The sequence below is a fragment of the Amblyomma mixtum genome, chromosome 7 (assembly GCF_055824585.1).
Source record: "Amblyomma mixtum isolate Tamu chromosome 7, ASM5582458v1, whole genome shotgun sequence".
NCBI lineage: Eukaryota > Metazoa > Arthropoda > Arachnida > Ixodida > Ixodidae > Amblyomma > Amblyomma mixtum.
Window position 1 is genome coordinate 71,955,241 of NC_143018.1, and position 27,948 is coordinate 71,983,188.

Genomic DNA, 27,948 nt, shown 5'->3' on the forward strand with positions numbered 1-27,948 from the left:
AACCGTGCCCTTCGAGTTCACTGTACACCTCAGCGAGTCATGCCGCGGGAACTGAGTTCATGTTTGCTCTTAAAGTGGCCCTGAAATGATTTCTATGGGCATATTCTAGTGCAACAGATTTATAGAGATGGTCTTTGTGGGTATTTTAGTCAAATTTAAAAGCTCTGCGTGCACCCTATAATTTAGAACTAATTTTTAAAAATCGCTGCTCGCAGTAGCTCGCAACCGATAAGGGCGACGCACCTCACCTCGCGTCCCCTTCCCCGATGAGGTCACTGGGCAGACGGGGCGAGCTTGAATGCTGGCGCTCCTGCCCACTGGCGTCATCGGGGTGAATGGGGCTTCTCCCATTGGCTACAGCTGGCGCGACGCTCCTCCGAACTTTCCCGAGCTTCCTCCCATTGGCTCCAGCTGGCGCGACGCTCCTCCGAACTTTCCCGAGCTTCTTCCCATTGGCTGCAGCTTGCGCGACGCTCCTCCGAACTTACCCGAGCTTACCCGACAAGACAAGACAAGATTCTTGCTCGCGGTTGGTACGTCTGGAGAAGCACTTTCGCACTAAAACACGGCCAACTGGAGTTACCATGGCCAGTTCGGTACCAGACACGTACCAGTGTCCGCCTAAGGGCATTTGGCACGAGAGCGAGGAGATTTAAGTCGAAAGTACCTCAATACAAGGACTATGTTTTTAGTCATCTTTAACTCTTGTATCAGTGCTTAAGCACTCATTCTCACCAAGACCGACCAAGAATCTTGCCATCTTTGGATCTTGTGCCGTTGCCTAGCAACAGCGACGCCGCGCTTGCAGATTAAAAAAGAAATCATATTAACACCCACGACTGGGAGTCGAACACTCGGTGGTGCGAACAGATATGCTTCAGAAGCCGCCGCGCGAGAGCCCAATGTTATCACCGCATTTTTTTCTTTACTGCCCGTACTAGGTTATACACAGGGTTCTCGCCGCAGCCGACCACGCCTCGTGTTAAACAGCAGCCCACTTCCGCGCTTTGCATTGCACATTGTCGTCTTCATCAGCTTCCATCTGCGGCGCGAACATATAGATCAAAGCTTAACCCGAGTTTAATATCGTCGCCAGACGTGCCGACGACCTAGAAAAGCAAAACCATGAGCCAATCAGGCTAAACACACGCTTTCGCACGTCTGCTCGGATTAACTACGTTAAAACCCTACCATTTTTTTTTCTCAAATCTTCAATCAGTCGCACTCAACATTTCTACTCGAGTGCGCAAGGCTGAAGCATCATTACTGACCATTCCTGCTTGAGAGGCTACTCCCTGTCAGTCCCTCACAAAGTTTAGAATTTAAAGTAGTTTATTTTAGCGCGTGAATAGTGCCATATATATGGCATAGAAGGACACTGATTTGGAACCTGCTAGCGAGGTTCTCCACAGTTTTGCCCAAAACAACCCAAACATTTCGATAATGTTACATTCTTGTTATGCTCAAATATTATTTCAATGTACTTAATGTTCTTTTTTCTAACGTTTTTGTAATATTACATATAAATGTTAGAATAACCTCCCCCGATCATTCATGAAACATATAAACAACATAAATGGAACATTCTCAAAAATGACGAAGCAGCCCCGCACAAGCATGCAGGCCCGCCAGTTGTAACGGCACATAGCTTACAACGCTTTGCAAGAACCAGCAACGATGATGACACTTCAGCTCCACTATACAGTACAACATGCATCTCATATTCACTCACCTCCGAACGGACATCATGCATTCGAGCTTATATACTCACTACTGCGAGATTTCCCATGAGTGATAGTGGTGAATGGGTAATAACCAAAATTTTTGGACAAAATAATGGGACTGTTCATGCAATCTATGGCGAATACTATCTAAAGATGTGGTTACAAAGTACTGTAAGTTGAAAAACATCTTTACTCTACGAGCAGGGAGAAATGGTCTGGAAATCAGTGCTGGAAATATATTTGCAATGTTGTCTTGTAGTTATGACTCTAACATTATAATAAAATTTAGAAGATTATATTAAAACAATGTTTGTTTAGAACGTGTACGTTTCCTGTGTAACTTATAACGTTATATATTATTTTTTAATGTTAGTGTAAAGTTACAATGCAACATGTAACATTACTGCAACTTGCATAACATTTTTATAACACTATTTATTCTAATGTTCGGTGCTACCTGGGAAGTTTGATCTAATTTGCTACTTCTCTGCTTGTTTTTTGCAGCAAGGTGTCCACTCCCGGTACCGGGACGCAAGGTTCTCCACAGCAGTCTCCACCGCAGTCTCCCAAACGGGTTCCGCGTAGGAGCCGCTCTTTGGCAAAAATGAGCAGGTGGCAGACACCCACTGGCGGCGAGTTCTCTTCGTCCTTGTTCCATTATGTGAGTCGAAAGGCAACACTTTGCCGGACTGAATCATCCAGGGCGAGTGCGCGTCTGCAGATTTAAAAGTAGCGCTCTGTAGGGTCGACAACGATTCAACGAAGACTTCTACTTGTAGTTGATCAGTAGGCAAAGTTGAATGTGCAAGATTTACGCTGAAAGCATTTTTTGGAATATCGGTCGCATGACAAATATTTACGCATGCCTATTTCACTTTCCCATTCACAATATTTCCGTCAAATTGTTTTCAGTGAGCACTGGTTCGACATCGATGCCTTGTTGAGAGAGCAGCCTTAAATTCTCAAGGCCAGAGCTAACCAGTGGCTGGACAGGCTCGAATGTCGGTTGTCGCTTCATTCATGCTGAGCAACTCTCTGGGCGGAATATAGAAGTACTTCTTTATTGGAAGAAATTATCTCTACAAGCTCTCTCTTTCGAGTGAGCAATGACATGCCTGTTGTGGCTATTTATTCTATAGTTATTGTCCTTACATTTAGTGCAGCAATTTAAGACGGTGTCATTTAATGTCATTAGAAGTCTTCCGGTATATATCTGCCGAGTGGGTATATTGTTTCCACGTCATTCATATTAGCGGATCTTAACCTCCACACATGTTCAGCCATGTATAAGCAGTCATGTTTCGCGCCTTCCTGGCAGGAATCAACCCCAGAACAAAGAGAGGACAGTAGTTAGTAAAATATAACATAGAGCCTGTCCAGGTTTACGCTTCCCGCAATAATAACGTTACATTTACCGCTTTAGTAATTCAGAATACAACACCCTTTTATTTCTTCACTCGTAATGACATACAGATATGACATTACGCGAACACTAAAGGTCACATTCGTTCATGGATGAAGGAAAGAACTCAGGAGAGGCGGTTGCGTAACTTTTTTTTGGAGCCGCTCCCCCCTGCTCCCTCTATACTTGGCTGCCGTCTCGACGCGCTCGCGCGTGCGCAGCATGCATTGCAGCAATTGCAGCAGACGAAGACGCTGCGCCCCGCGTTACCGTTGGCTACGCCGTCGGCCAAACAATCCCAGTAGTCCTAGCGAAAGCGCGTCACTTCCGGCACACTTTTTGGCGTGCAGCTCGGATAGCGAGGGCCTCTCCTGAGCTTTCCTTCTGTTCACTGGACGAAAACCTTTGAGTAAAATGAGGAATGGCAACTGAAGCAAACGATAGCAGGTAGTCTGTAGGCGACGGCCAGCACATGTTGGAAAAGGCCATCCCCACTTGTTCACACAAGAGGAAAAAACAAGGAAGCAGTACATCGTAGTTAACGCGCATGAACAAACTACGTCACGCAAATGACGCCTGCCATATTAACGCGACAAAATACATGGACCCCGATTGGCTCTGTGCATTCTCGCCCTGTTCAGTACGTTGAAGAATTTTGGTTCCTCTCTCTTTTACCACGTTCGGGTCATCCACAAAGGCTAGCAAAAGGAAGAGAGTTAGAAAGAGTAATATAGAAGACGGCCTGACATAGGGCTTATCACCAGATGGGCGGCACAAACGCCCATGTCTTGGGCCCTGCTACGTTTTATAAAAGGCCACTGTGGTACTGGCGCGACGCAGGGCTCCACTGGAAGCAGGTCTGGCAGAGGACGCAAACATGGCGCTTTGAAACCGAAGAGAGCTTCGCTCCAGACAATGGTCGCCGCGTTCTGCTTCGTCGCCGTATTCGCCATCGTCTTCGTCGGCGTCGCCTGGCGGGTCATAGGGATCATAAGACCTCGATCACGCCCTCAAGCTATCCAAAAACTGGCCGGCAGCAATGCTAGCACAAAGAATCCGCGTTCCGGTCCCCTCGAAGATTCAGCCGCCAACTCGTACGCCACGCTTCTTCGGGACGCAATAAATACAAGCGCGGATCCCTGCGACAATTTCTACAAGTTCGCTTGCGGCTCATGGACGCAAAAACACCCCAAGACTTCTTCGCACACCGACAGCCTCTGCTCTTTCATCGACTCCGCTCTGTTGCGCATGCGTGAAGTCAAGGCCATGAGCATGGAAAGGGAACCCATAGGCAAAGCCGCGCGCTACGTCGAGACGTGCCTCGCAGAGAGGGAGGATGCAGCCATCAGTGACCTGAAGACAGTACTGGCCGAAGCAGGACTGACGTGGCCGGAACGGAGCGAGCGCTCGGACTTCTTGTCAGCTCTGTTTTTCATGGCGAGGCGAGTGGCGCTTCCTGTGTTCTTCGGCGTCGACCTGTTGCAGCGTCGGGTTGATAGAGGGCAAACGTTGGCGTTTCCCCTGGATCTGGCCTTCCAGTCCATCCTGAGGAGATTCCAGCAACTCGTCACGACACTGCACGCAGCGGCTTATCTCCGCGTCGCCTACGAGAGCATGGTAGGAAGCGGCGTCAACGACACCCGCCTGTCCGAGATCCTGGAGGGCCTCGTCGGGGCGACCGACATCTTCGACGTATACCTTCGCTCTACCAACAAGGAGCAGTTCATCGAGAACAAGACCTCCATTTTTCGCATCGCCCCATGGGTTACGGAAAGCAAATGGAACTCCGTGCTTCAGCAGTACTTGAACGCATCCGTGACTGACGTCGACTCCGTTGTCACGTTCAACCTCCAGTCATTGTCGGCAATACTTGGCCTCGTGAATACAAGAGGAGAAGCCGGAGCAAAAGACATACTGGGTTTCCTCGCCATCCAGGCGGCTATCTTTTACTCAAGTGCAGGAATGCGCGAAAGCTTCTTCGGGTCACGAGAGACAGCCGTGAGCCAGCAAAAGGTGCACTGCTTTAGGGACACATACAGGCTCTTTCCGCACGTCCTCAATAACTTCCTTCTGAAGGAGAGCAACGAAGCCATGAAGGAAGTAACGGCCGTTGCACGCAGCGTCACCAATGTGTACTTGAATGTCCTAAACAAGAACACGTCGCATAGAAGCCGTCCTCTCGAACGTTTTGTCGAGGACAGCATTCGGCCTGTCTTGACACTTCAGGACAAGTTCAAGACCGATGACATCAGGGCCCTCTACGAAGCGTACCCCAACATGAGCGCCGGCGCCCTTCGAAACAGAGTATCCATTGCCGAAAAACTCGCTCGAAGATATACTGCCACGGAGGAAGTTGGCAACGTAAATAAATCTAACGGAGCTCGTCGGCAGCTTGAAATTGACAGTGACTTTGTAGCCACGTACAAGGACTTTGTTTTGACCCCGTACCATCTCTACTTCCCGTGGTACTCGACGAGCGCTCCGCGTTCTATTCTGTACGCAGGCATCGGCGCCCGAATAGCGGCCACACTATTCTACAACTGCATCGAGCGGAGTTCAACTTGCCGCGCTTCTGTTTATGACAACGACGGTTGTCTCACGCCGAGGGACGGTCACCAGGAACTAGGCGTGGAACTACAGGCAGCCGTCGTGGGCATCGGCGTTGCTTGGCGAGCTTTCCAAGACAGCGTCCAGAACGCGAGCGACCATGACAGCAACAATGATAGTGTCATCGCCACGGACTCTGCAGCTCCAATCAGCAGTCATGCCGCGTTCTTCACGCTCGGCTGCTACTTCTTTTGCGGCGAAGACAACGGCGAAGAGCTGTGCAACACGCCTCTACAGCATAGCATCGGCTTCGCTCGTATGTTTGACTGCGCTCGTAGTTCCCCTATGAACCCTGAACGAAAGTGTGACATGCGAGTTTGATACAAAATTGTTCGTGCGCTTATCGATTAGATTGCCGTGTAGCGACATGTGTGGGTGTAACTGCATATTTTCTCACTGGTTATTTTTTGCACGTTTTCTGCTCGAGTGCACACTACAATGGAAAAAGACTGGATGGGTAATTTGATGTGTTGTCTACGTGGTATTTGCGTTTGAAGCCACTTATTCCGTTTTTTTTTGTTTTTCTGAAGAGAACACTTGGCCTTTCTCACCTCTACGTCGGTCGCGTAGAAGAGCATGAGTGCGTAGTTGATGGTTCACTTAGGTTCGATGCACACTTTCAGAAAAAAAAAGAATGAAATTTAGCGCAGCTGCTTGCTGAAACTGCTTGTTACTACTCAATTTTTACAAGCTCTCTTAATTTCTGAGAATATGAACAAGCATGGAAGCTTTTAGAAAGTGCTGACGCGAAAGACGTGGGTTCGATCCCGGCCGCGGCGGTTGAATTTGGAGGAGAAATTCTAGAGGCCCGTGTACTCTGCGATGTCAGTACACGTTAAAGAACCGCAGGTGGTCGAAATTTCCGGAGCCCTCCACTACGGCGTCTCTCATAGCCTTAGTCGCTTTGGGACGTTAAACCCCATAAACCAAACCAAACCTTTCAGAAAGTAACACGAAAACTTTGGCTAACACTCACTAATATGCCGATACCAAGGCCACGATTTTGTTACAGTGGTGTAATTCCGATCTGTCAACAGCGATTTTGTCCCGAAAACTTCCATAAATGCAACCTAAATGGTAACACACACCCACGGAAAACACTAAATCATTTGGGTGCTGTTAATTCTGCGTAATTCCGTTCTTCTAATGGTGTAGTACCTTATACTTCATGCGTTGCCTGCCGACCTGTCTCGTAGCTTTTTGAAGGGTGATGTCGACACTACTGAATATCATACACGGATCAAACCCAAAAGCCCAAAATGTAGCACACAGCCAGGCAAGATGAAATGAATTGCATGCTGTTAATTATTACGCAAAGTAGTGATAAAAATTCTCAACAACGGGTTTCGAACTGCTGTCTGTCGCGTTCAAAAATGCAGCGCTATAATCCATTGTACAATAAACCAATAAGAATGAGGGAGGAGGAGGAGGAGGCAGAACATTTATTTCCGCCGAATATGGCGCGGCAGCCACCTCCGGGTTCGCACGCAAGCGTCCAGGGAGGCCTGTAGCACCGCGGCCGGAGGGCATCCGACCCCGTCTAGGAGAAGAGGTCTTCAGCCTCGGCCGCCAGGCGGACGGCGAAGCGCTGAGTTTTTTCGTCGGAGCTTCTCAGCGTGGTGTCCCATTCATCGCTAGTTTTAATCGCGTTGCGCCCTGGGGCACGAACGCATCTCCAAATTATGTGATCTAGTGTAGCCACGTGGCCGCAAAATTTACAAATTTCGGTTTCTGCACCGTCCCTCTGGCACCCGTCCAACTCCTCCACAGGGGCGAGAAGAAATTTCGAGCTTGGAGTCTTCTCCAGTCGTACGACTCCTTTTTACTCAGGGATCTATACGGTGGCGGATATTAGGGATGTAACCGAAAATCTGAAGAAAGAATGAGGGCTTTTATTTGCGCTGTTATCCACCAGGTATTCATCGACGCGCGAAAATACGAGAATATTTTTCTTGTTGTTTGTGAAAACTTTTTTTTTTGATGAATTCCGCGGTGATATATAAGTGGTGGTGTCATTCGCCATGTTGGCAGCCGTGCGCGCGGGCGCTGCAGCCAGCCGCAGCATTTAACTCGCTGGTGATCTGTGCAATGTAAGCGTATTTCGCGTCTCGTCGCAGATAATTTCCGTCCGACCTGTAAAACCGTGTGACTGAGTAGATGCGCCGTGAACTGCGCGAAACAGATAAGAGCGGGCAAGCTGGAAAGGCTCCGTTTTGTGAAAACGTCGACCCGTATATAGGAATGCGGAGGCGCCGGCGTGGTGAACGACATATACACGCAGGACTGCTGTTGTATTTACCGACATCGAGGTCCGCATTGTGCACGGGTCAAGTTGGCTGACAGGCCAAGAAGTTAAAGCGTACAACAAAGTGACGAGCCCAAGAGCTGTGCTGAGGGTGCCGGCGGCCGAAGTGGCGTTTTTGGAGAGGTAAGTAATTCGACGTGTCTGTTCCCTTAGCTGTCTTAACTGTCATCTCTACCTGCCCAAAGTGACGTGGTCACTACTGAATCTAGCGGAATCGCTGAACAGCTGAACGTCGTGTTGCTGCGAACAGGTCTATAGATTCAAGGCCTTGTGAATTCGCAGCGATGCGTTGTTCATCAAAACTTTCTTCCAGGGTCTGCCGTTCGTGCTGCGAGCGTATGGTTTGCTCGACCGTTCTGTCGAGCTATGACGCTTGCCTTTCTGCTGAAACACCGTCTGTGAAACGTCGCGGACTACAGCCGCTGGAAATACGAGTTTGTGCGGCGCCAGTTTTGGAATTTGGGTAATTAATCATGTGCTGTGTATCCACGATGCGTCCTGCACGAGTCCTGCATGAGTAGCAGACAATGGTTGCGGCATAGGGCATGACATAGGGTGGCTGGCTAACTGAAGCACTGTGCTGTTGTTGTTGCGACTGAAGGAAGGATGAAAGGGAAATTGCACGGGCCTGCCCACCGGCTCGGGCTGAGCCACAATCGCTGCCACGTGCTGAAAGAGGAGAATTGAAAGATGTGGCAGGAAATAAAGAAGAGACGCGCGTCGCAACAACCGCGTCCGCCTAAGCGACGACGCTGGCTGTAACAGATACCCCAGTCCTCTTAACTGAACAGACACTGCTGCGAACTTCATGCCCACAAAACGTTCCACAAAGAAAAGTGGACGTTGACGCATAACAACATGCAAGGACTTTACAGATCACCAAAAAAAATTAGGGGGGCACTTTGACGATCTAAAGTGCGCGAGGCGGCAGCCTTTACGCGCCGATTAGACTGCCTCTGTTGCTGATTGCGCGCTGTTTGCGCGTGAAAGACTACGCTTCTGTCGCCAATTCTTATTATTCTACCGATGCATTTGGCTGAATCATTCTGGTGATGTATCTTCGCTGAATTCCATCATGTGTGGCTCGAAGTTGTCAGGCGCCAAGCGCATGCGCAGTAGGGACCACCGATGACGTCATCAGTTTGATTGGCACCTATAATGTGACAGGATTTTGGCCGACAGTATGAGCCATTAAAAGCTTTCGCCTTAATATAGGTCGGGTACCTGACGGCTTACTTGACACTGCGCGAGCTGGCGGGAAAAGCGACCGCCAACATGGCGCGCTGCCGCTACGACACACGCGCCATCTGGTGAATACCTCCTCCTTTGCCTAAAACTAAAGTGCATTCAACAATAACAATGGGCTATACCAAACATAATAGAACAAGAATATGTTAAAAATCAAACACGCCGCTCTCAGTACTTATCATATAGTAAAGCATACTGAAGCAGTAAAAGTAGAATAAAGCACATAGTAAACAAATTTTGTTGTACTAAGTTTTTTGTAAAGAAAGCTGAAATAGGTTTGGTTTTGTGGGGTTTAACGTCCCAAAGCGACTAAGGCTATGAGAGACGCCGTAGTGAAGGGCTCCGGAAATTTCGACCACCTGGGGTTCTTTAACGTGCACTGACATCGCACAGTACACGGGCCTCAAGAATTTCTCCTCCAAAGAAATTCTAGCCGCCGCGGCCGGGATCGAACCCGCGTCTTTTGGGTCAGCAGCCGAGCACCATAGCCACTTAGCCACCGCGGCGGCGTTGAAAGCTGAAATAATTTAATTGATTGATTTATTGATTGATTTGGAAGACGCTTAAGCTTCGCCTTTAAACGCGACACCATCTTGCAGCGCTTCCAGGGAGTCCACGGAACGCGGTCGTCTGTTCAGCAACGCCTTAGCTGAACAAGCCATCGTAAAGTAGTTTCCTAATCGTCGCTGCGATAGTTTTCCGGTGCCTATTCATTATGTCCACTGTTTTGCTGAACTTAACCGATTAATAATGAATGAGTGTGCTGGTTCCAAGACATATGTTCGGCAAATATCGTACCAAATGTTTTCATACATTTTAAGCATGAAATGCTTTTAGCTCCCGTTGTCGGCAGTGTGGTGACGTCACGCCGAGACCGAGAGCCATCATCCGGGCTCTGAAACGAGAACATCTGGGCATGTACGAGACTTAACGAGATTTAACGAGACTCTCTAAGCCCTCCTACGCGACCGGCATGCAAGCGCCGGTTGGTCTCCAAAGGAGTCACAAAAAATAACTGCTGCCAGTGCCTTCTCAATGTTTATCAAGATATCAGTCGAGCTGTGCGTTTGATAATGCACGGAATTATAATTTCCGATTTGTAATAACGCGCGCAAAAAGCACATAAATGCCACGATACACTTCGTTGTCATACGTGATCTCTTAGGGGCTTCGCGCATCGAAGCAAAGCCGCGCAGGCGCACAGGTGCCCGGGGGAGAAGCGCTGCGTTTAAAGGGCAAGGCATCGCGCCGAACGGGTGGTTGCGTTCCTCCCTTCCTTTACGGTGCGGTTCGGGTGTCCACCGAGATGGCAGAGAATTACTGCGCCATTTCCTTTCCTCAAAAAACCTTGCGTTCAAATGGTAAGGCATCGCGCTGAACGGGTGGTGGCGTTCCTCCCTTCCTGTACGGTGCGGTTCGGGTGTCCTTCGAGATGACATTAGGCCCGTAAACATTTCATGCTTACTCTACTCTCGGTTACGGGAGAGGCAGAGATTTTTCAAATGGTAAGGCATCGCGCTGAACGGGTGGTGGCGTTCCTCCCTTCCTGTACGGTGCGGTTCGGGTGTCCACCGAGATGAAATTAGGCCCGTAAACATTTCATGCTTACTCTACTCTCGGTTACGGGAGAGGCAGAGATTTTTTTAGAGCGCAGCTCTTTGGCGTCCGTTCCTGGGTTTCGCGTCGTCGTCGGCGTCGGCCTCGTAACCAGCTCCGCCCCCAATGTACGCTTTTCAATTGGTCGAAATGCTCGTGACGTCACAGTGCGCGAATTTCAAATGGGGCCAATTGTACTTTGGCTAGTAACCATGCAACCAATCAAAGGGATCGTATAGTGATGCTGCAACTAAGTTGGACTGAGTTTAGTTAATTGCTTAATTAATCAATTAGCCTAATTAATATAGAGGAGAATGAAGAGGTCAGAAGAAAAGAAAAGAAAGACGCGCGCCGCAGCGACAACAGCGTCCGCGCAAGGAGACGCTGCTGAAAAAAAAACAGATAAGTATGAAGCCGCGTTCCCTCCACCACCACGCACTTCCCCACTCAGTTGTTGTTGTTGTCGTTGTGACTGAGAGAAGGATGAAGAGGAAATTGCACGGGCCTGCTACTGGCTCCAGCCAAGCCACCACCGCTGCCACGTGCAGATAGAGGAGAGTTAAAAGATCAGAGGAAAGAGAAAAGGGAAAGAAAAGACGCGCGTCGCAGCAACAACTGCGTCCGCCGGAGCGGACGCTGCTCAAAAAGAAGCGGCCGAAGCCGCGCTCGCCGAAGCGACGTTGCTCGTTTCATATACGTTGTGTCGAACATCCTAGACAGTTCCAACAATTGACAGGTTAATGACAGAACACGATGGATAGAAATACAAGAATATAAATATGAATAGCCTAATTAACCTTTCTAGTTAGACCGCATAAATCAATAAAACCGAGAACGAAATTGGTCGAGTTGGGGAATCGAACCAGGGTCTCCGGAGTGCGATACGAGCACGCTAGCCACTCCGTAATGCCAGCTGAATGGTTTGGAATGAACAAAGGCGCGTCTAGCTAATACGGCGTCTTCGTTCACTCCCATCTTCCCCCTTTCCCTTACGGCGAGGTGCAGGTGTCCACCCAGATATGCGAGAGAGATACATTTCCTTTCCTCAAAAAATAAATTTACCGTCCAGCAAGGCGTACAGCCGAATTGGCGATGGCGTTCTGTGGACTCCCTGGCAGCGTTGCAAGACGCTGTCGCGTTCCACTCTTACAGGCGAAGCTTAACATGTTAACCACACATCAGTAACACACGCAGACAGCCAATGGACGCGTCATTCGCTGGCAGCACTTGATTTATCATTCACAACCACATTCTTAACGTACGCTCCCTTGCCGCACATGCCAAGGACGTACACCACGATCACATTCTGCGCCATTCCTCTGTACTTTGCTTTGCTGAAACCTGGATGGATCCCGAAGAGCCTCTCGAAATCATAGATTTCCTATACTGCTGTGGTGCTCGCAGAGACCACGACAGAGCGGCGGGAGTCGCTATCTACTTGCGCACAGGTCTCTCTGCAATACCAGTCGAAATGTTTGGCACGTCACATGGAGTTGGCGAACTGTGCGCCGCAAAGTTGCCCAACGGCTTGCTGGTGGTAGCTGCCTACTTCGCCCCTACCGCACTCACGAAAGACGTCGTGCACTTCCTGCAACTCGCATTAACCGTCCATCGATCCACACCGATGTTAGTAGTGGGGGACTTTAATGTTGACATAAAGACAAACAGCAATTTCCTAACACTTATGCGGGAGAACATCCCGTTCCTCTCGCTCGTAACGCGTCCCACGGCTGTGACAACCTCGCGAGGCACTTGTATAGATCTCGTCTTTGAGAATCAAGCATTGGTGTACCAAGTCGAACATATATTTATTTATTTACAAAATACTGCGGACACTGAGTCCAAGCAGGGTGGGCGAACAAAGTCAATCAAGAGACACAAAAAACGCAACATTTCAAAAAAAAAAAAACAACACAATATAGAAAAAATAATTGGTTAAAACTTGGGATAATGGTTTAACTAGCTCATTCCAATCTGTTATTGTGCGTGGAAAAAACGAAAACTTGTGTCTGTTCTAGCGAATATAGGGGTTAGAGAACTGGGATGGTGTTGACGAGTTTGTCTGGTTGGTGCCGGCGTTGAGTATGATGAGGGATTCAAACCAAGTTTGTTATGTAATAAAAGAGAAATAAATTCTAACCTAAGCTTTCTTCGCCGATGTTCAAGTAGTTCAATTTTATTAATCTCCATTAAAGTGGTGGGGGAGTCAGACCTTGCATATTTATTAAAGATAAACCTGACAGCTCTTCTCTGTATTCTCTCCAGATTTTTTACGTTAGATTTAGTATACGGGTCCCACACTATGCATGCATATTTGAGTTTAGGTCTAATTATTGAAGAATAACAAAGTAGCTTAATTTTAGAAGGAGCATTTTTTAGTTTATGTCTTAAGCAGCACAATTTCCTAAATGCCGCAGAGCAGATATTTTTTATGTGCAAGTTCCACGATAGATTGCTACTTATTGTTACTCCTAGGTATTTGTAGTTGGATACTTGTTGAAGAGGGAGAGAGCCTAATTTATATGTGTAGCTATGAAGTATGGTTTTTCGGGTTATCGGCATATATACACTTTTGTCAGCATTCAGAAACATGCCCCATCGGTCGCACCATTCAAAAACGTTGTTCAAGGCACTGTCCAGGTCACTTTGATCCTCCTTATTTGTAACTTCTCGGTATAGAATACAATCGTCAGCAAACAATCGAATATGCACTGGTGGGTTAACAACTTGAACAATATCACTGACATACAAAAGGAAAAGCAGAGGACCCAAAACACTTCCATGGGGAACACCGGATGAAACTGTCTCTATTTCTCAGTCTATTTCTCCGACCACAAAGCTTCCTTCATGACTGTCAAGAACTGTTAGTGGAGTCTTTGTTAAAGGAATACGTGTGAAAAATAAAAAAAAATTCTGTGATAGCGCATACATGTGTTGCTCGATTTCTTTGCCTCAATCTATCGAAAAGGTGAAACAGCTTATTTGCTGCGCTCGAATTTCGCATTAGGAAGTAACGTAATCGTCGGTATTTTTTTTTTATCGAAGCATTGTACGGGTACAAGCATAATGGATTCAGGCACCTTATTAGCCAATGGTCCCAATGCACGAAACAATACACACTTTATGGATTCGTTCAATGGCAGGCAATTTTTCTTGCACCATTTGTATAAACGACAAAAAAAAAACGCATCAGCCTCGATAGTAACGTGCGCTCCCTTAGCGAAAATTAGTACATTTGGAATAAACGGCAGTATATTTGGATTGTATTTTAAACATATTTTGTATTCATCAATGCACTAAAAATGTGTAGAAAGTAGGTTCCTGAAATTTCTTGCTTGGTATTTCAATTATATATTCCTAAAATTTGTCGAAAATACCCCCCTTCGAGCAAGTTTCAAATACGTGAAAAAATATACATACGGTTTTAGCACGTTGGCAATGTACTAAAAGTGTACTTTTGTAAATATGAAATTAATTCGACCGAAGTATACTGTAATTCTAACAAATGCAGTGTTCTTGCGTAAGAAGTGTTCATCAATGTTTGCTATTTGTTGCTATGCTTGTTTTCTGTTCTTGATGTGTTTATATGAAGCTACAGTATTGCTGACAGCGTTTCTCATTATGGTGGTCAGATACCATTTAGCATTCTTTATCAGCTAGAGTTCTCAGCCAACATTCGAAACAACCCGCATATATATTGTCCTTCATTGCGCTCCAAAGCTGACACTGACAGAAAGGGAACTTGACATTGGCAGTGGCTGACGGTGCTGAGCAGAAAAAAAACGATAATAAAGTTATGAGTACGGTTTAGCTGCTTTTAAATCAGAAAGCATCTGGATCATTTTGGCCGATACGAAATTTCCAATGCTTCCTTGATTCTGATAGTCCGACAGTACAAAAATGAGGAAGTGTATGTGGCTCAGTGGTCGGTGCTGCAAGGTGAGCACTACATATGGGTACCTGCACTTCGCGAAACTTTTTAGTGCGGTTACTGCGACTTCAGCCACGAGGCGGGCTTGCAAACTACTATGCACAGCCGCATATTACAAGCAAAACTACTAGGGGGCAAGCGGCACGTCGTGTTTCTTCGATTTTACCGTGTGAAACCACGGAAAGGCCCCGCCGCGGTGGCTCAGTGGTTATGGTGCTCGGCTGCTGACCCGAAAGACGCGGGTTCGATCCCGGCCGCGGCGGTTGAATTTCTTTGGAGGAGAAATTCTAGAGGCCCGTGTACTGTGCGATGTCAGTGCACGTTAAAGAACCCCAGGTGGTCGAAATTTCCGGAGCCCTCCACTACGGCGTCTCTCATAGCCTTAGTCGCTTTGGGACGTTAAACCCCATAAACCATAAACCATGAAACCACGGAAAGAAAGGCTTTCAGTTTCGGCCGAGATGTACACCCAAAAGCTCAACCCCGAGCATCCTGCCCTCTCATACCCCGCTGTTAGAAGCAACTGCAGACGATGCGAGGCGCGAGCCACTAACCACGTGACCAAGCGCAGCCAATGGGCGTGGTGCAATGGACGTGGTACTGTAATGTAACCCTAGATACACTCTACCCTAGATATGGCGCGAGGTGCTCGCGTCTCTATGAGATTAAAGTGGTTCTACTAAAGTTGCGGAGGTTGCGGTACGTACGCTTGTGACGTTAAAAGAAGCCCCTTCACGAATATCCTCCTGCGTGCAATTTTTTTATGCGTTCAAAATTTGAATTTAGGCGTCTTCGCGCCTTTCCCTCTCCTCTCGTCACTTTTTGCATGCTGAAAGATCGGGGCTGCCAAAGCCACCTATAATATGGGGCTACTCCGCTGGGAACGCAGCTTCCCGACCCGCCAGAGCTATGCCGCTTATTGGCCGCAGCCATGGTAGCGCACGTCTGAAAGAATCTAACCAATAGTCATCCCTGAACAGGTATACGCATAAGCGGTGCGATGGAGGAGGGTGCAAGCTTACAAAGTCGCCGGAAAGGGCCCGCCAACTTTCGCGTGCGACTATGGGTTCCCTAGAGAGCTCACAGCTGCTGCGTGTAGAAGTGTATTATTTGGCTCAGGTGTTCGTGGGAACACAATGCAGTGATTGAGCGAGTTGATGTTTTCACCTCGAAAGTGTTTCAGAGCCCCTTTAAAGCGGCGACGGAACGGGGGTCGCATCCCCCGAGCAAGTTTTCAAACTGTCCTTATCTAAAAACGTTGACCCGTGCGGACCACTGTGCGGACCGTTGGTCGCGAGGGTCGTAACTGTACGCCTGTACCATACTGTACGGCATAGTGGTACCGCGGTGGTACTGCACGACTATCACGCCCGTAACATTTAAAGCCATTTTATAGGCTCTTATGCAATATTATATCACTTCTGAGCGCCTAAAGAACTTAAATTTCTGAAAATTGTACTATTATTGCTCGAACGCAAGCGAACATGCGCGTTCCGAAACCGAAACAGAACCTGTATGACCCCCCAGTCCTATCATGGCGCGTGTCACGACGGAGCGGTCTTCGTGCATTTGCTTTGATTGAAAGGTGTCAGCTGTCTAATACCGGTTCCATATTTGTTAAACCTACGCAGTTTCTTTGGAAAGTTCCCTGCGCTCACCTGCTGTGCATCGGCAATGTCCTGCGACCTCGTGCTCATTGTGACATGCGGTCAGAAATTCCCGGCGTCCCGCCAAGCCCTCGCACAATGCTCGCCTTACTTCGAGGCCATGTTCGCATCGGGCATGAAAGAATCGTCTTGCGAGGAGGTCGAGATGCGCGACATCGAGCCGGACACTTTGCAGGCGCTCGTCGACGTATCCGAGGGCCGCGCAGTGAAGGTGGTGAGCGACAACGTCGACCGCTTGTTGAGGGCGGGCTGCCTGTTTCAGTTCGAGCAGCTGCAGAGCGACTGCGTCGATCACTTGCTCGGGACCATGTGCCTTGCGAACGCGGTCGAAACTTGGCAAAAGGGCGACGCGTTCGGCGTCCGACAGCTGTGCCGAGCCGCACTGATCACGCTCCTGTGGGAGTTCGAGGAGTTCGCGCGACATGCCTCGCTCGCGGGCTGTCCGCGCGCGCTTCTCGAAAGCGTGTTGTCGAAGGCCACGCTCAACGTCTCGAGCGAAGCGACCGTTGTTAAGGCGGCGAAGCACTGGATAAAAGTCAACTCGGCTTCGTGCGCCGTCGAGGATGTGGTCACGGTCGCCTCGTGCGTAAGACACGGCCAGTTGGACGCGCAGGACTCGGCACAGTGGAGTTCGTTTTTGGAGTCCCTGTTTAGTGAGCTGTGTGCAGATACTGTGGAGAGGTGGCGAGAGCCCCTGCAGCGAGCTGCGGCCGCAGCCCCGAGGTCAGCTATCGTTCGGCCGGCTGTCGTGGTGTCCGAGCTAGTGTCGGACGAAGTGGCGAGGCTGGCCGTGTACTGTGCACCGGGCCGGAGCGACGCCGGCTTTGCCTTTCACTCGCCTCTGCCGTCGACGCACCGGCCCGAATGCCTTCTTCGAGGATTCGTCATCTGCAGCGTGGGTATGTTCGCAGAGTTTCCCATTGTGTGTTGTGCAGTTGTAACCGGTTTCGGCGATTGACCTGTGGCTTTCACATACGGCTGCTGTACCCAAAGTCGTATTTCCACGGAGGCGAAACGCAAAAACGCCTGTATGCTGTGCGCCAGGTGGTCTAAATGAATGTAAACCCCTCCAGTACGGTCCCTTTTTCTCCCTGCCTCCTTTCACTCCATACGAGTCGCTACAGTGTATCATCTGCAAAGCCTTCTGGAGGCAGTGGAATGCGCATGGCCAAAAACCGGTTAATTCATTATGCTGGGCACTCAAGTCAGTAAACGGATTCTGTGAAGTGGTGGTAGGGTGGCTAGTGGTGGCACTCAACACGATTGTAATTTTCCTTTCCTAGTATGAGGTTCCTTTGTCTGCTTGGGTTCACGTTAGTATGGCATGCCATGTTATTCTAGCACAGAAAAAAAGAACTGTTTCTTTGTGTTTTCTGTACAAGCTGTTTTTGTAATTTTGGCTCTAAAGTGTTCGGATCTGCTAGGAAGGTGAGACTGTTGTTCTAGATTCTATAGCATTAGCTATTCTGAGCTCGTTCCTCAGTTTCACGATGTCGGTGCCATCCAAGCACAGACCTTTGCAGCTCGGCAAGATGTTGCACACCAGCAACGGCACACCATGTTTATGTTCTGATGGGCGTTCCAGACACTGCAGCGTGCCATGATGCTAGTGGGCCGGTGTGTGCATGTTTAAAAAGGCTATAAGACGGTGCGGAAGGGATATGGTGCTAAAGGCAACGTGTATTGAAGTATGTTCATTCAAGTATCAAACGCTGCAGCTAATGCTCAAGTATTCGCATTGCACACTTGTTAATGTCTTGTGAATTTTTTGTTCATTAAGAAGCACAAAAATTTTTCTTCATATTTTTTTACTTTTGTTTGTTGTGTGTAATTTCTGCATGTACCTTATGGCAGGAAAATCTTATCTACAGCTGTTGGCATATGTTGAAGCATATACTAACACTGGTCTGTGACGTAAGCAAGATATGGCATTTCTGTTGCCATGCAGGGTTACTGGCTGGGATTGAAGACCTAGAAATACATGTAAACAGAACTCTTGAAAATTATTTCCTCATTTCACATGTTACCTATGAAGTCCACCCTTCATTAACATCTGGCAAGTAGATCTTAAAAGGGAATGTCACAGTATGAAATGCCATTTTGGTGCCGATAGCTATTTACGTGAAGGCCCTGCAGTATGTGCGTGCTGAATTGTCCTCACATGAGGGTACGAGGTGGAAGCTTGGCCCATAGGAGCACGCGTCACCAATGCCAGTAATATGCATTGCGGGGCTTGGTGGTCCATTCTCAAGAGTTCTTTTAAGCGCACACAAAAATGACACAAAGGACGAAGAAGGCAGGACAGGGCACTAACCAATACTTTCCAAAGTGATTTTCTCATTTCACACTGAACCTATGAGGACGGCTATTCTTTAACAGCTGGCGTGTACTTTCGTGGAGGGAATAAAAAGTATACGACGTCATTTCAAAGCTATTTTTTTTTTTAAACATCGTGATAAATGTGTGTTGCGATACCAAACATGCTACCCCCACAAAGTCTAGGTGCTCACTCAGCTGATTTTTTCTATTTATTGGGGAAAGCTACTTGTGCTGCACAACATGCTGCAGCATGCGCTACACTTTTTTGCAAATGCAGCTGTTCAAACAGCCTAGCAGAAGGCATACCCACCTGCAATGGCAGTTCTGAAATGGCATGGTAAGTGAACCATGCATTATAGCTCATGACAGTGCAGCCGATACCCCCAGCCACACCTGCTGTCCACGAGTGCCCATATGTATGTTTGTTTGTTTGTTTGAAACATTTTTTAGCCCATATATACGATTTCTTGGGGGCCACAGGTTGTTGGTCTACGTGTTGTCATTGGTCTGCATTGTTCATTGCAGTATCTCTGGAACTGATGTTTTGTTTTGCATACAAGTGAAGCGTCACCTCACTTTTGTGTCTTTTCTGTGTCTACTGCAGGCAAGGACGCCTACTTCTTATGTGGCGAATATGGAATCGGGTCTGGCAACTGGAACCGACATGTCCTCCGCTGGTGTCATGTGCTGTCAAGGTGGACTCAGGTTGCCATGCTGCCCGAGCCAAGAAGACATTGCAAGGCAACTGTTGTGGGCAACCGAATTCACCTCTGCGGCGGGTTTGGCAGGTACCGGGTGCGGCTGTTCAGCGTTGACATCTATGACACGACTACCGGTGAGATTACCTGCTGACCAGCTCGTTTGCTGGCGGGTGCATTATTAAAATGAGAGGGCAGCTAATCCCCTTGCTGTTTTGTTAGAGCTGTCAGGCCGTCGAATGTAGAGGCTTTGTGTGATGAGAGTGCTAGCGTGTGTGTTTGTACACTGTTTCAACGCTGCCAAAGCTTGCACGCTGCCAACGCTGTCAACGCTGCAACGCTGCCAAAGCTTGCACACCTGTTTGCACAGGCTAAGTCGGCGCCCGAAAAGTGAACACGGGCATATTTCGTCGCAACAGATCTCAAGTACTATCACTGGCAACCTTGTGCACTTCGTTTTACCTTTTGTGGCATTTTCATCCTGTGACTCGCCGAGGCTTAGAGAAGTAAGAATGACATGAGACGGTATGATACACGGCTGGTGGGACGAATCGCTCTGGCTCCATCTGCACCTAAAGAGTAGTTCACACTCAGTAAAAATTATAGCCAACGGGCGCGAACTCTGAGCACCTCACACCTTCAGCTGTGATTCCTAGTGCTAGCACGTTGTTTTATACCACTCATTGTTTTCGACCAAATGCTCGCCAAGGATTTGAGAAGATAGAATGATACGTGGTGAAGTAATATGGTTTTGTGGGCGCACCACTTCCGCGGCCTTCGCAGCATTGACTGCTATGTATAAAACGCAGTATAGACGTGTGCATTATGTCTTGAACATTACATGTAGGTCATTGTGTTGTGGTACCACCACTTCTGATCTTCTCCACCCACTTCTTACTGTCTTTTTCTCTCCCTCTCCCCTTTATGGCCGGAGACATGTTTCTCCGGCCAACCGCTCCAGTCTTACTGACATTAAACTTTTCCTTTTGATCTCTCAACTGTCAGCCAGCAGTGCGGACCTTTTAAGGTGGAAGCCTTTAATGCCTCATCGTTGTAAGCAGGAGTTGTCGACAGAAATGTCACGCTTTTCAATTGGTCGAAATGGTCCTGACGCCACCGTACGTGAATTTCAAACGGGGCCAATTGTACTTTGGCTAGTAACCATGCAACCAATTAAATGGATCGTATAGGGATGCTCCAACTAAGTGGGACTGAGTTTAGTTCATTGCTTAATTAGCCAATTAGCCTAATTAAGGTTTCTAGTCAGACCAGATAAATAAATAAAACCGAGATGGAATTTGGCCGAGTTCGGGAATCAAACCAGGGTCTCCGGAGTGCGAGACGAGCACGCTAGCCACTCTGCCATGCCAGCTCGATGGTTTGGAATGAACAAAGGCGCGTCTAGTGAATATGATGTCTTCATTCACTCCCATCTTCCTCCCTTCCCTTAAGGCAAGGTTCAGGTGTCCACCGAGATATGCAAGACAGATATATTTCCTTTCCTCAAAAACTAATTTACCATCGAGCAAGATGTAGAGCCGAATGGGCGATGGCGTTCTGTGGACTCCCTGGCAGCGTTGCAAGAAGCTATCATGTTCCACACTCAGGGGCGAAGCTTAACATCGTAACCACACATCAGTGACACTAGCAGCAACACCGCGCTTAAGACTTTCGCCTCTCCGCGCTTTAGGTCAACAAAACGCCCCCTTGAATTTTTTCGTGAGGCTCCCTGGCCCATCAGCCTTTGTACAAGAAGCACCATGCTGGTGTTTTTTGCTTTTGTTCTTGCTTTCTTTTCTTCATCCGTACTGCATTTCATCATAGCTGCTTTTACTGTGACACCAGCCAGTTGCTAACCGTGTCTTACTTGCAAGTCAGCCAATAGACAAATTTTATTTGCAATAGAGGGGTAGTGATGTCCATGTCCATAGCTTTGAGTCAACGTTTGATTTTCGCAATATCCGAGATAACTGAAATATCAAAGCGGCCATAGACAGCATGAGGACTGTGCTCACCCCTTCCCTTTTTCTTAATTTTCTCCTCTCCTTTTTCTGAATAATTGGAAATGTAGACAATAGTGTGTAATTGCAACCTCCGTGACAATGTGAGCTTGAGGCCTCTGTTGTAGGCAATAATGCAGAGAGATAGAAACTGTTTAACATATGTACAAGTGAGCACTTGCAAACAAGAACGTAAAAAAAAAAACATGCTTATGAGTTGCATATCATAGTCCTACATACATGATTGTGACTATGGATGTACATATACTGTAGGCATATACACTTCACACGTGGTAAATTTGCACGAGAAACGCACATACAAGACCAGACATAGGATGAGTGCTTGTCTCATGCCCTCTCTTGTGTGTGTGCTTTTCATGCAACTTTACCATGTCTGACAATGTTTACTCCCCGACATGTTTTACTCAAGTCGTATACTCACAGGCATGCACAGGTGTCTCGATAAAGGCGAGCCAAAGTATATCCGTGTGCACAGGTATGCATATTTACAAGTGCAGCCAGATTTGCCTTTTGCAAAACCGCTTTCACCTTCCGTGCAGATTGGGCTGCTTAGTATTAGCCCTTAAGAGCATGCATGCTTGAGAATCTGGCAAAAAAGAAATGCACTGCCATTCTGTCCTGTAGGTACGTGGGAGCGGGGAGAAGAGCTGTTGCGAGACCAGGCAATCGATGCGAGTGCCATTGTGAACCTGAAGAATCGAGTGTGCATCATCCCAACAGGCCCAGCAAACAGCCACGAGACCAACCACCCGATCTACTCCGTGTCGGACACAGTTTCCATGTCACAGACCGTCGCCATTCCATTCAGCAGCCACAGGACTGTTGTGGTGTGCAAGGGTGCTGACAACTGGTATACGTTCCATGAACCGAGAACCTTCTCGGAGTATGCGAATCCAAAGATTTCACTCCGGTCCCTGCTCTGTGGCTGTGCCCTTGGTGACGGAATCGGCTTTTTCGTGGAGGATTTGAGGACAGGTGTTGTGTACAATTTCGACACTGATGAGCAGCAGCGACTGAACATTGGCTTGTGTGACGTGTCGATTGAATGTTGCTTTGGAATGCCATATTTTGATCTGGACGACTGACTCAATTGGAATGCCTGTATTGCTTTTCTGACATGCTGCTGAGCAGTGCATAGTTATTTTTTAAATGTCCCACAATTCACTCTTCATTTTTCTTTATTTTTGAGCAATTCTCTTTCCTCTCAGTGTTGCTAGCAGGTTGGAGGCTACTGGAGTGAGTGCACCCATCACAGCTTACACCTTGCCGCCAATGGAGCACGTGCGGCACATGTTCTGTGTGGGGCCAGTCACACAACGCAATGTTGCGTTCTTTTTTCAGAACATGTTTATAGCGCACATATAAGTACATTTTTCTTTGGCTGAGATTCAGAACAGGAAAATAAACAAGGACCAATGATGCCGTAAAACACTGCTCATTGCTGACTTTTAACCATCTATTCACACGCACATGAAAACACTTGCAGTTAAATCTCATTATAACGAGCTTGAACGGGCCTGACAATTACTTTGTTATAGCCGTAGCTTTCGTTATAGCCCATGTTGACCGAGCTTCTGATGGGAATCGTCATTGCTTCGTTGTATCTATTATTTTGTGATAAACCGTTTTGTTATAATGCAGTTCGACTGTACTGTCTTTAGCCTATCACTGGTGTAGGAACAACTTTAGTGTCCTCTTTCAATTCTGTGCTAACCACCGAAGAAAGGTAAATGATAAAACCAACTATTTCTTCATAATTAACATTTTATCAAGTGAATACCATATTTCCCAGTGTATTAGTCGCAATTTTTTAGTGCGTTAGCACTAAGGCCGCACTCAGTGATTTCGTCGGTCTTTGTTTGAAGCTTGATTGACCTTGAAATAACCTTGATGGTCCCCACTAAGTGGCAGGTGGGATACCTAGGCCACGTGTCCTTGTGATGTCGTCACAACATACCCACCAGATTGTGTGCAAACTGCCCCCCACGCAGGTGGCGAAAATGATTGGTCGATTGATCGATAATTGGTCGCGAAAGATTGCTCACAAAGAGCAACCTAGGTCTCACAAGCCCCACTGGTGGCAGCAGTGGTATGAGGGCTCCCAGCGATCTATGAATGTAGAGTATGATGAATTCCACATATATGGGCTTTAACCTATTAACACTGCTGCATCATACTCGTAAGGCAGAAATTAAGTGCCCCTTCCAGTTTTACCGATTTCGCCGACATTCATCCTAAGCCTGTTTGACCTTCAAAACCGAGCCTTGAACCGAAACCAAAACCAAAGTGCTAGCGCACCTAATTAGCATTTGGCCTAGCCACGCTAAATCGTTACCCATTTTTTTTCTCGAATTTTCGTTTATTTGTCTTATACAATGGTGTGACTCTCATTTTCTTTCCATAGCTCGCTGCGTTGTCCTTGACTTAAGCTGAACCCTGTTTGTTAGCCTCCACGTCTGCCCCATAGGTGAGTACTGGTAAGGTACAGCTGTTGTATACTTTTCTCTTGAGGGATATTGGTAAACTGCCATTCATGATCTGAGAGAACCTCCCGTATGAGCTCCGCCCCATCCTTATTCTTCTAGTTATTTCCCTTGGGCGGAGTGGGTGAGAGAACAAACGCGGGTTAATGACATCCTACTCGAAATCAAGAGGAAAAAGTGGGCTTGGGCAGGGCATGTAATGCGAAGGCAAGATAACCGCTGGTCCTTAAGGGTAACGGAGTGGATTCCACGAGAAGCCGAGCGTAGCAGGGGGCGGCAGAAGATTAGATGTGCGGATGAGATTAAAAAGTTTGTGGGGATATGGGGGCTGAAGATGGCAACGGACAGGGTTAATTGGAGAGACATGGGAGAGGCCTTTGCCCTGCAGTGGTCGTAGCCAGTCTGGTGATGATGATGATGGTGAACGGTGTGATTTATATGAAAATGATGCGCCACCATGTGCCATTTTTTTGCTGTGCCCAGTAACTATATTTGAAAACAAAATCGATGTGTATAAGAGGGGAATGGGTAGAATCGCATGGTCTCGCCATGACCGGACTGAATGTGGCAGCCACTGCGTCCAATCAGTCATGCCCTGAGAGTTCCGATTTTGACATCAGTTCCATCGGTGTCACTTACATTTGGCTTCCAGTGCGTTGTGCGTTGTCCTTGCCACCCCCGAGTTACAAGAGCTACGATACGCAAAATTTTAGCTATGTGCCATTGAATATGTGCTGAAGAGTGGAAACTATGCAGCATGGAGACAGTTCAACATGACCGAGAAAATTATGTCGGACTGGCACAGAACCGCTACAGCACTCCAGTCGATGAAGCCAACAAAAACGGCAGATCGCAAGAAGGCATATCAGCCAGAGTTCAAGGATTGTCTGTGTGCGGCAGCTGCCACAAGTGTGTATTTTCATCTCACTATCAAACAAAGGGATCTCGGCACGTTTCCAGGTGCATCTTTTAACAGCGATGGTGACTTTTGTGTGATTCGCAAAAACTGCCATCTGTAGGGGGATGTGACTTATATAACGGAAAATACAGTACTCTTTTCTTCCTTAGGTTGTTTGCAGTTTGGAAAAAGAGGAACAGAAAGCTCTTGCTACACTATTGAAGGCCGGGAGACATTCAGTATGTGTTGTTTGTGTGTGAGTGCATGAATAGGAGAGTCAGCACTGTGTGGTTTTTATCAGTCCCTGTCTATGGTGCTGTTCACCATCTCAGTCATATGTACCGACTGGACCACATCTTCTGTCCTCTTGCAGAAGGATGCTGGTCATTGGTGTATCTATGGTGTCTGTGATGCACCAGTCCAGGATTTGTTTCAGAAAATGTGTAGATAGTTCGCTAAGGCATGTAGCGGCCCCTCTAATGCTAAAAGAGTAGCACGCAATTCTAGGGTGTTGTGTGTTGCTTAGTACTAAGTATTCTACGAAAGCGATGTGCCTTGCACAAATTTAGGCTGATACAATTATCTTTGTGCCGGATGTGTCTTTCATTTAAAGATGTTATGGTCCCATTTTATCACTACCTGCTGCTTGTTCTGACTGTGGGCACTGCCATGATTTTACCTTTGCGAGCTGTAAGGTTTGGCTGTCTCCTCCTGGGCACTATCATAGGTGTGATAATGCTGGTTCAGAATGAAGTGCTCCTTTTTATTCGCTCTGAAGCGAAACGCAGCTCATGAATGTGTTTATGGATGTCCTTGTTTTGCCATAAATTTATGCAGTTCTTATTTTGTTATAATAATATTAAGTGTGTAGCAATATCATTGCCAAGCTTTACTCAACTACAAATTTAAATACATCAGTGCTCTACTTGGTTGTAGTGTCCAGCAATCATGAGCCAGAAATTTCTGAACATTGCTCTTTCTTTCTCTCATTTTTGTGCACCTTTACTACTCAAGTCGAAACGAGGGTTTTTCATGCACAATTTAGTTTGCCGACTTTTGCCCGAGAGCTGGTACAAGAACCAAGCATAGACAGTACTGGGCGCTCAGTGATCAGCGTCACTTGCCGACTTTGGGATTAGAGGTGAGAAAGGGAAATTTCTATAACTCGAGCTAGCGTGATCAAACAATTGCATCCATCTTGCTAAGAGAGACACGTAGTCCTACTTCGGTTACAGCTTTGCCAGTTTCAGAACTCTTGCCGCAGATGCTAGGTACAGGCTTTAAAGTTCTAAACTGATATCACAGAAATTATTAAAAGCTCACTAGCAGTAGCAAACAGAGCACTAAGTTTTGTTCATGTCATTGTGCGTTGAGCTGGGCAGGTGTGCGGATTTGGATTGCAATGTTGGTGGAGATCGTTCAACCAACGCTAGAGGTCTTTGAGAGATTTTTCTTTTACATGACTTCATGCAGAGGTCATAGGCCAGAACACTGTTAGGAGAAGGTTACAGAGTTCACAATTCAGCGTGTTTTAGCATGCATGAGTAACAACTTGCATTGCTATGACATATGGCTTTTATTTCTCAAATGTGTAAGAAACGGACACCCCTCCTTCGGCATGACTTTGCAATAAATAGTAGTAGGATTTGTAAGGGAAGGAAGGTGCATCGCATTCATCACGTGAAGAAAGCAGTACATGACTTTGGCAAATGAGTTTTTCTTCTCTACTAAGCATTGTAGTGTGTTTCCACCATAGTCTGTGATATTTCTTGTGGTTCACTGCCTCCACAGCATCAGCCAGCTTGTTGGGCTCCTTATGTAGTGATTACACTTGTAATGCCTTATGTAGTGATTACACTTGTAAGACCACCGTACTGAAAGATTATGGCTGGAACCTTTCCATTTTCTCATGATCCTGTAAAAACGGTCCAGTGAATTCAGACTGTGCAGTATGCAAAAGAAAGGGTTAGGGAGTGTGTTGCAAGTTTTGCGCCTTTACATTCAGTTTTGAAACTATTTTTCTTCACCTGGACGAATACTGTGTGACAGATTTTTGGACGTCTTTGAGCAAAGCTGCGATCACATTTTGCTGTGTTCTCGCAAGTCTCTTGTTAAGTATCCCTTTGAACAGCTTTCGTACCAAATAACTTTGCCTCAGAAATAAATGTTAGCCAAACGAAATGAGAAGTATTGTTAATTGTATGTGAAAATTTGCTGTGTACTGATGCATTCTAATGAATGCAATACAGTTCTTGTTACAGCGAGGATTTCTGAGTACTTGATTAAGATGCTGTGAAAGTAGAGAAATCGCTGTGCAAAGGCACTTCCTGCTCTTTTGCTCTCGAGAACTTGGAAGAAAGGATGTTGTGTGGCTAAGAAAAGCCAATTTTTTCCCTGGTCAGTTCTTGTTGTACGTGCCAGGGACCCATGTTCAAGGTTGATAGTTTCTGGTCTTTGTTGAAAGTTACATAGTTCGAAGGAAAACTCGGTTTGCTCACTGAGTGTCGTTTATATCTAGTACGTGATGAAAATGCAATGGAGGGACATCCATCCTAGCTGTTGTCTTCGTGGCGCATGAAGCGCACGGTGGTGTTGTCCGTGCCTCCACGGCGTGACCGGAAGTAGTTGAATGCTGTGAATCCCGCAACACCAAGCAGGAGACCGAGGATCAGCATGCCAAAGAGCAAACCGCCGAGGCCTCCTGAAAGACGGAAAGCAGCACGTCAGTTTGACTTCATAGTTGCAAGGTGAGGACAATACTTTTCATTCATTTCTATTCCATTGTCACCATCTGCCACTGTTGACTGGCTGATCCCAGCTTTAACAGGTGCGTGATGGTGCCTTAGCCTATAGTGAAGGACAAAAGGCATAAAACATAACAAAAAGGTACAAAACAACATGTATGAAAAAGGTATAAAACTTCAATATTACAATAATCCGGACCCTCACTCGGCCCCCTTTTGCCCTAACACTAGTGTAATTTTCTGAGAAACATTCTTATATCTGCAATTTATTGATATTATGTTAGTTTTAGCACGGTCGGATGGTC

At 47.1% G+C, this 27,948-nt stretch overlaps 2 protein-coding genes across 2 annotated transcripts in view; one reads left to right on the forward strand and one right to left on the reverse strand.

Annotated features, from left to right (window-relative positions):
- Nucleotides 1-7,857: 7,857 nt before the first annotated feature.
- LOC149336446 (kelch-like protein 30) lies at nt 7,858-27,947 on the forward strand. Its single transcript, XM_089552906.1, has 4 exons — nt 7,858-8,161; nt 16,445-17,379; nt 19,404-19,634; nt 22,143-27,947. The coding sequence occupies exons 2-4, from the start codon at nt 16,488-16,490 to the stop codon at nt 22,601-22,603; spliced, it is 1,584 nt and encodes a 527-aa protein (XP_089409032.1). The 5' UTR covers nt 7,858-8,161; nt 16,445-16,487; the 3' UTR covers nt 22,604-27,947.
- Nucleotides 26,457-27,948, reverse strand: part of LOC149336447 (uncharacterized) — a 50,342-nt gene continuing 48,850 nt past the window's right edge. The window contains exon 24 of the mRNA XM_089552907.1: nt 26,457-27,600. Within this exon, the coding sequence (XP_089409033.1) occupies nt 27,452-27,600 (149 nt within the window). The 3' untranslated portion in view covers nt 26,457-27,451. The remainder of the gene's footprint in view (nt 27,601-27,948) is intronic.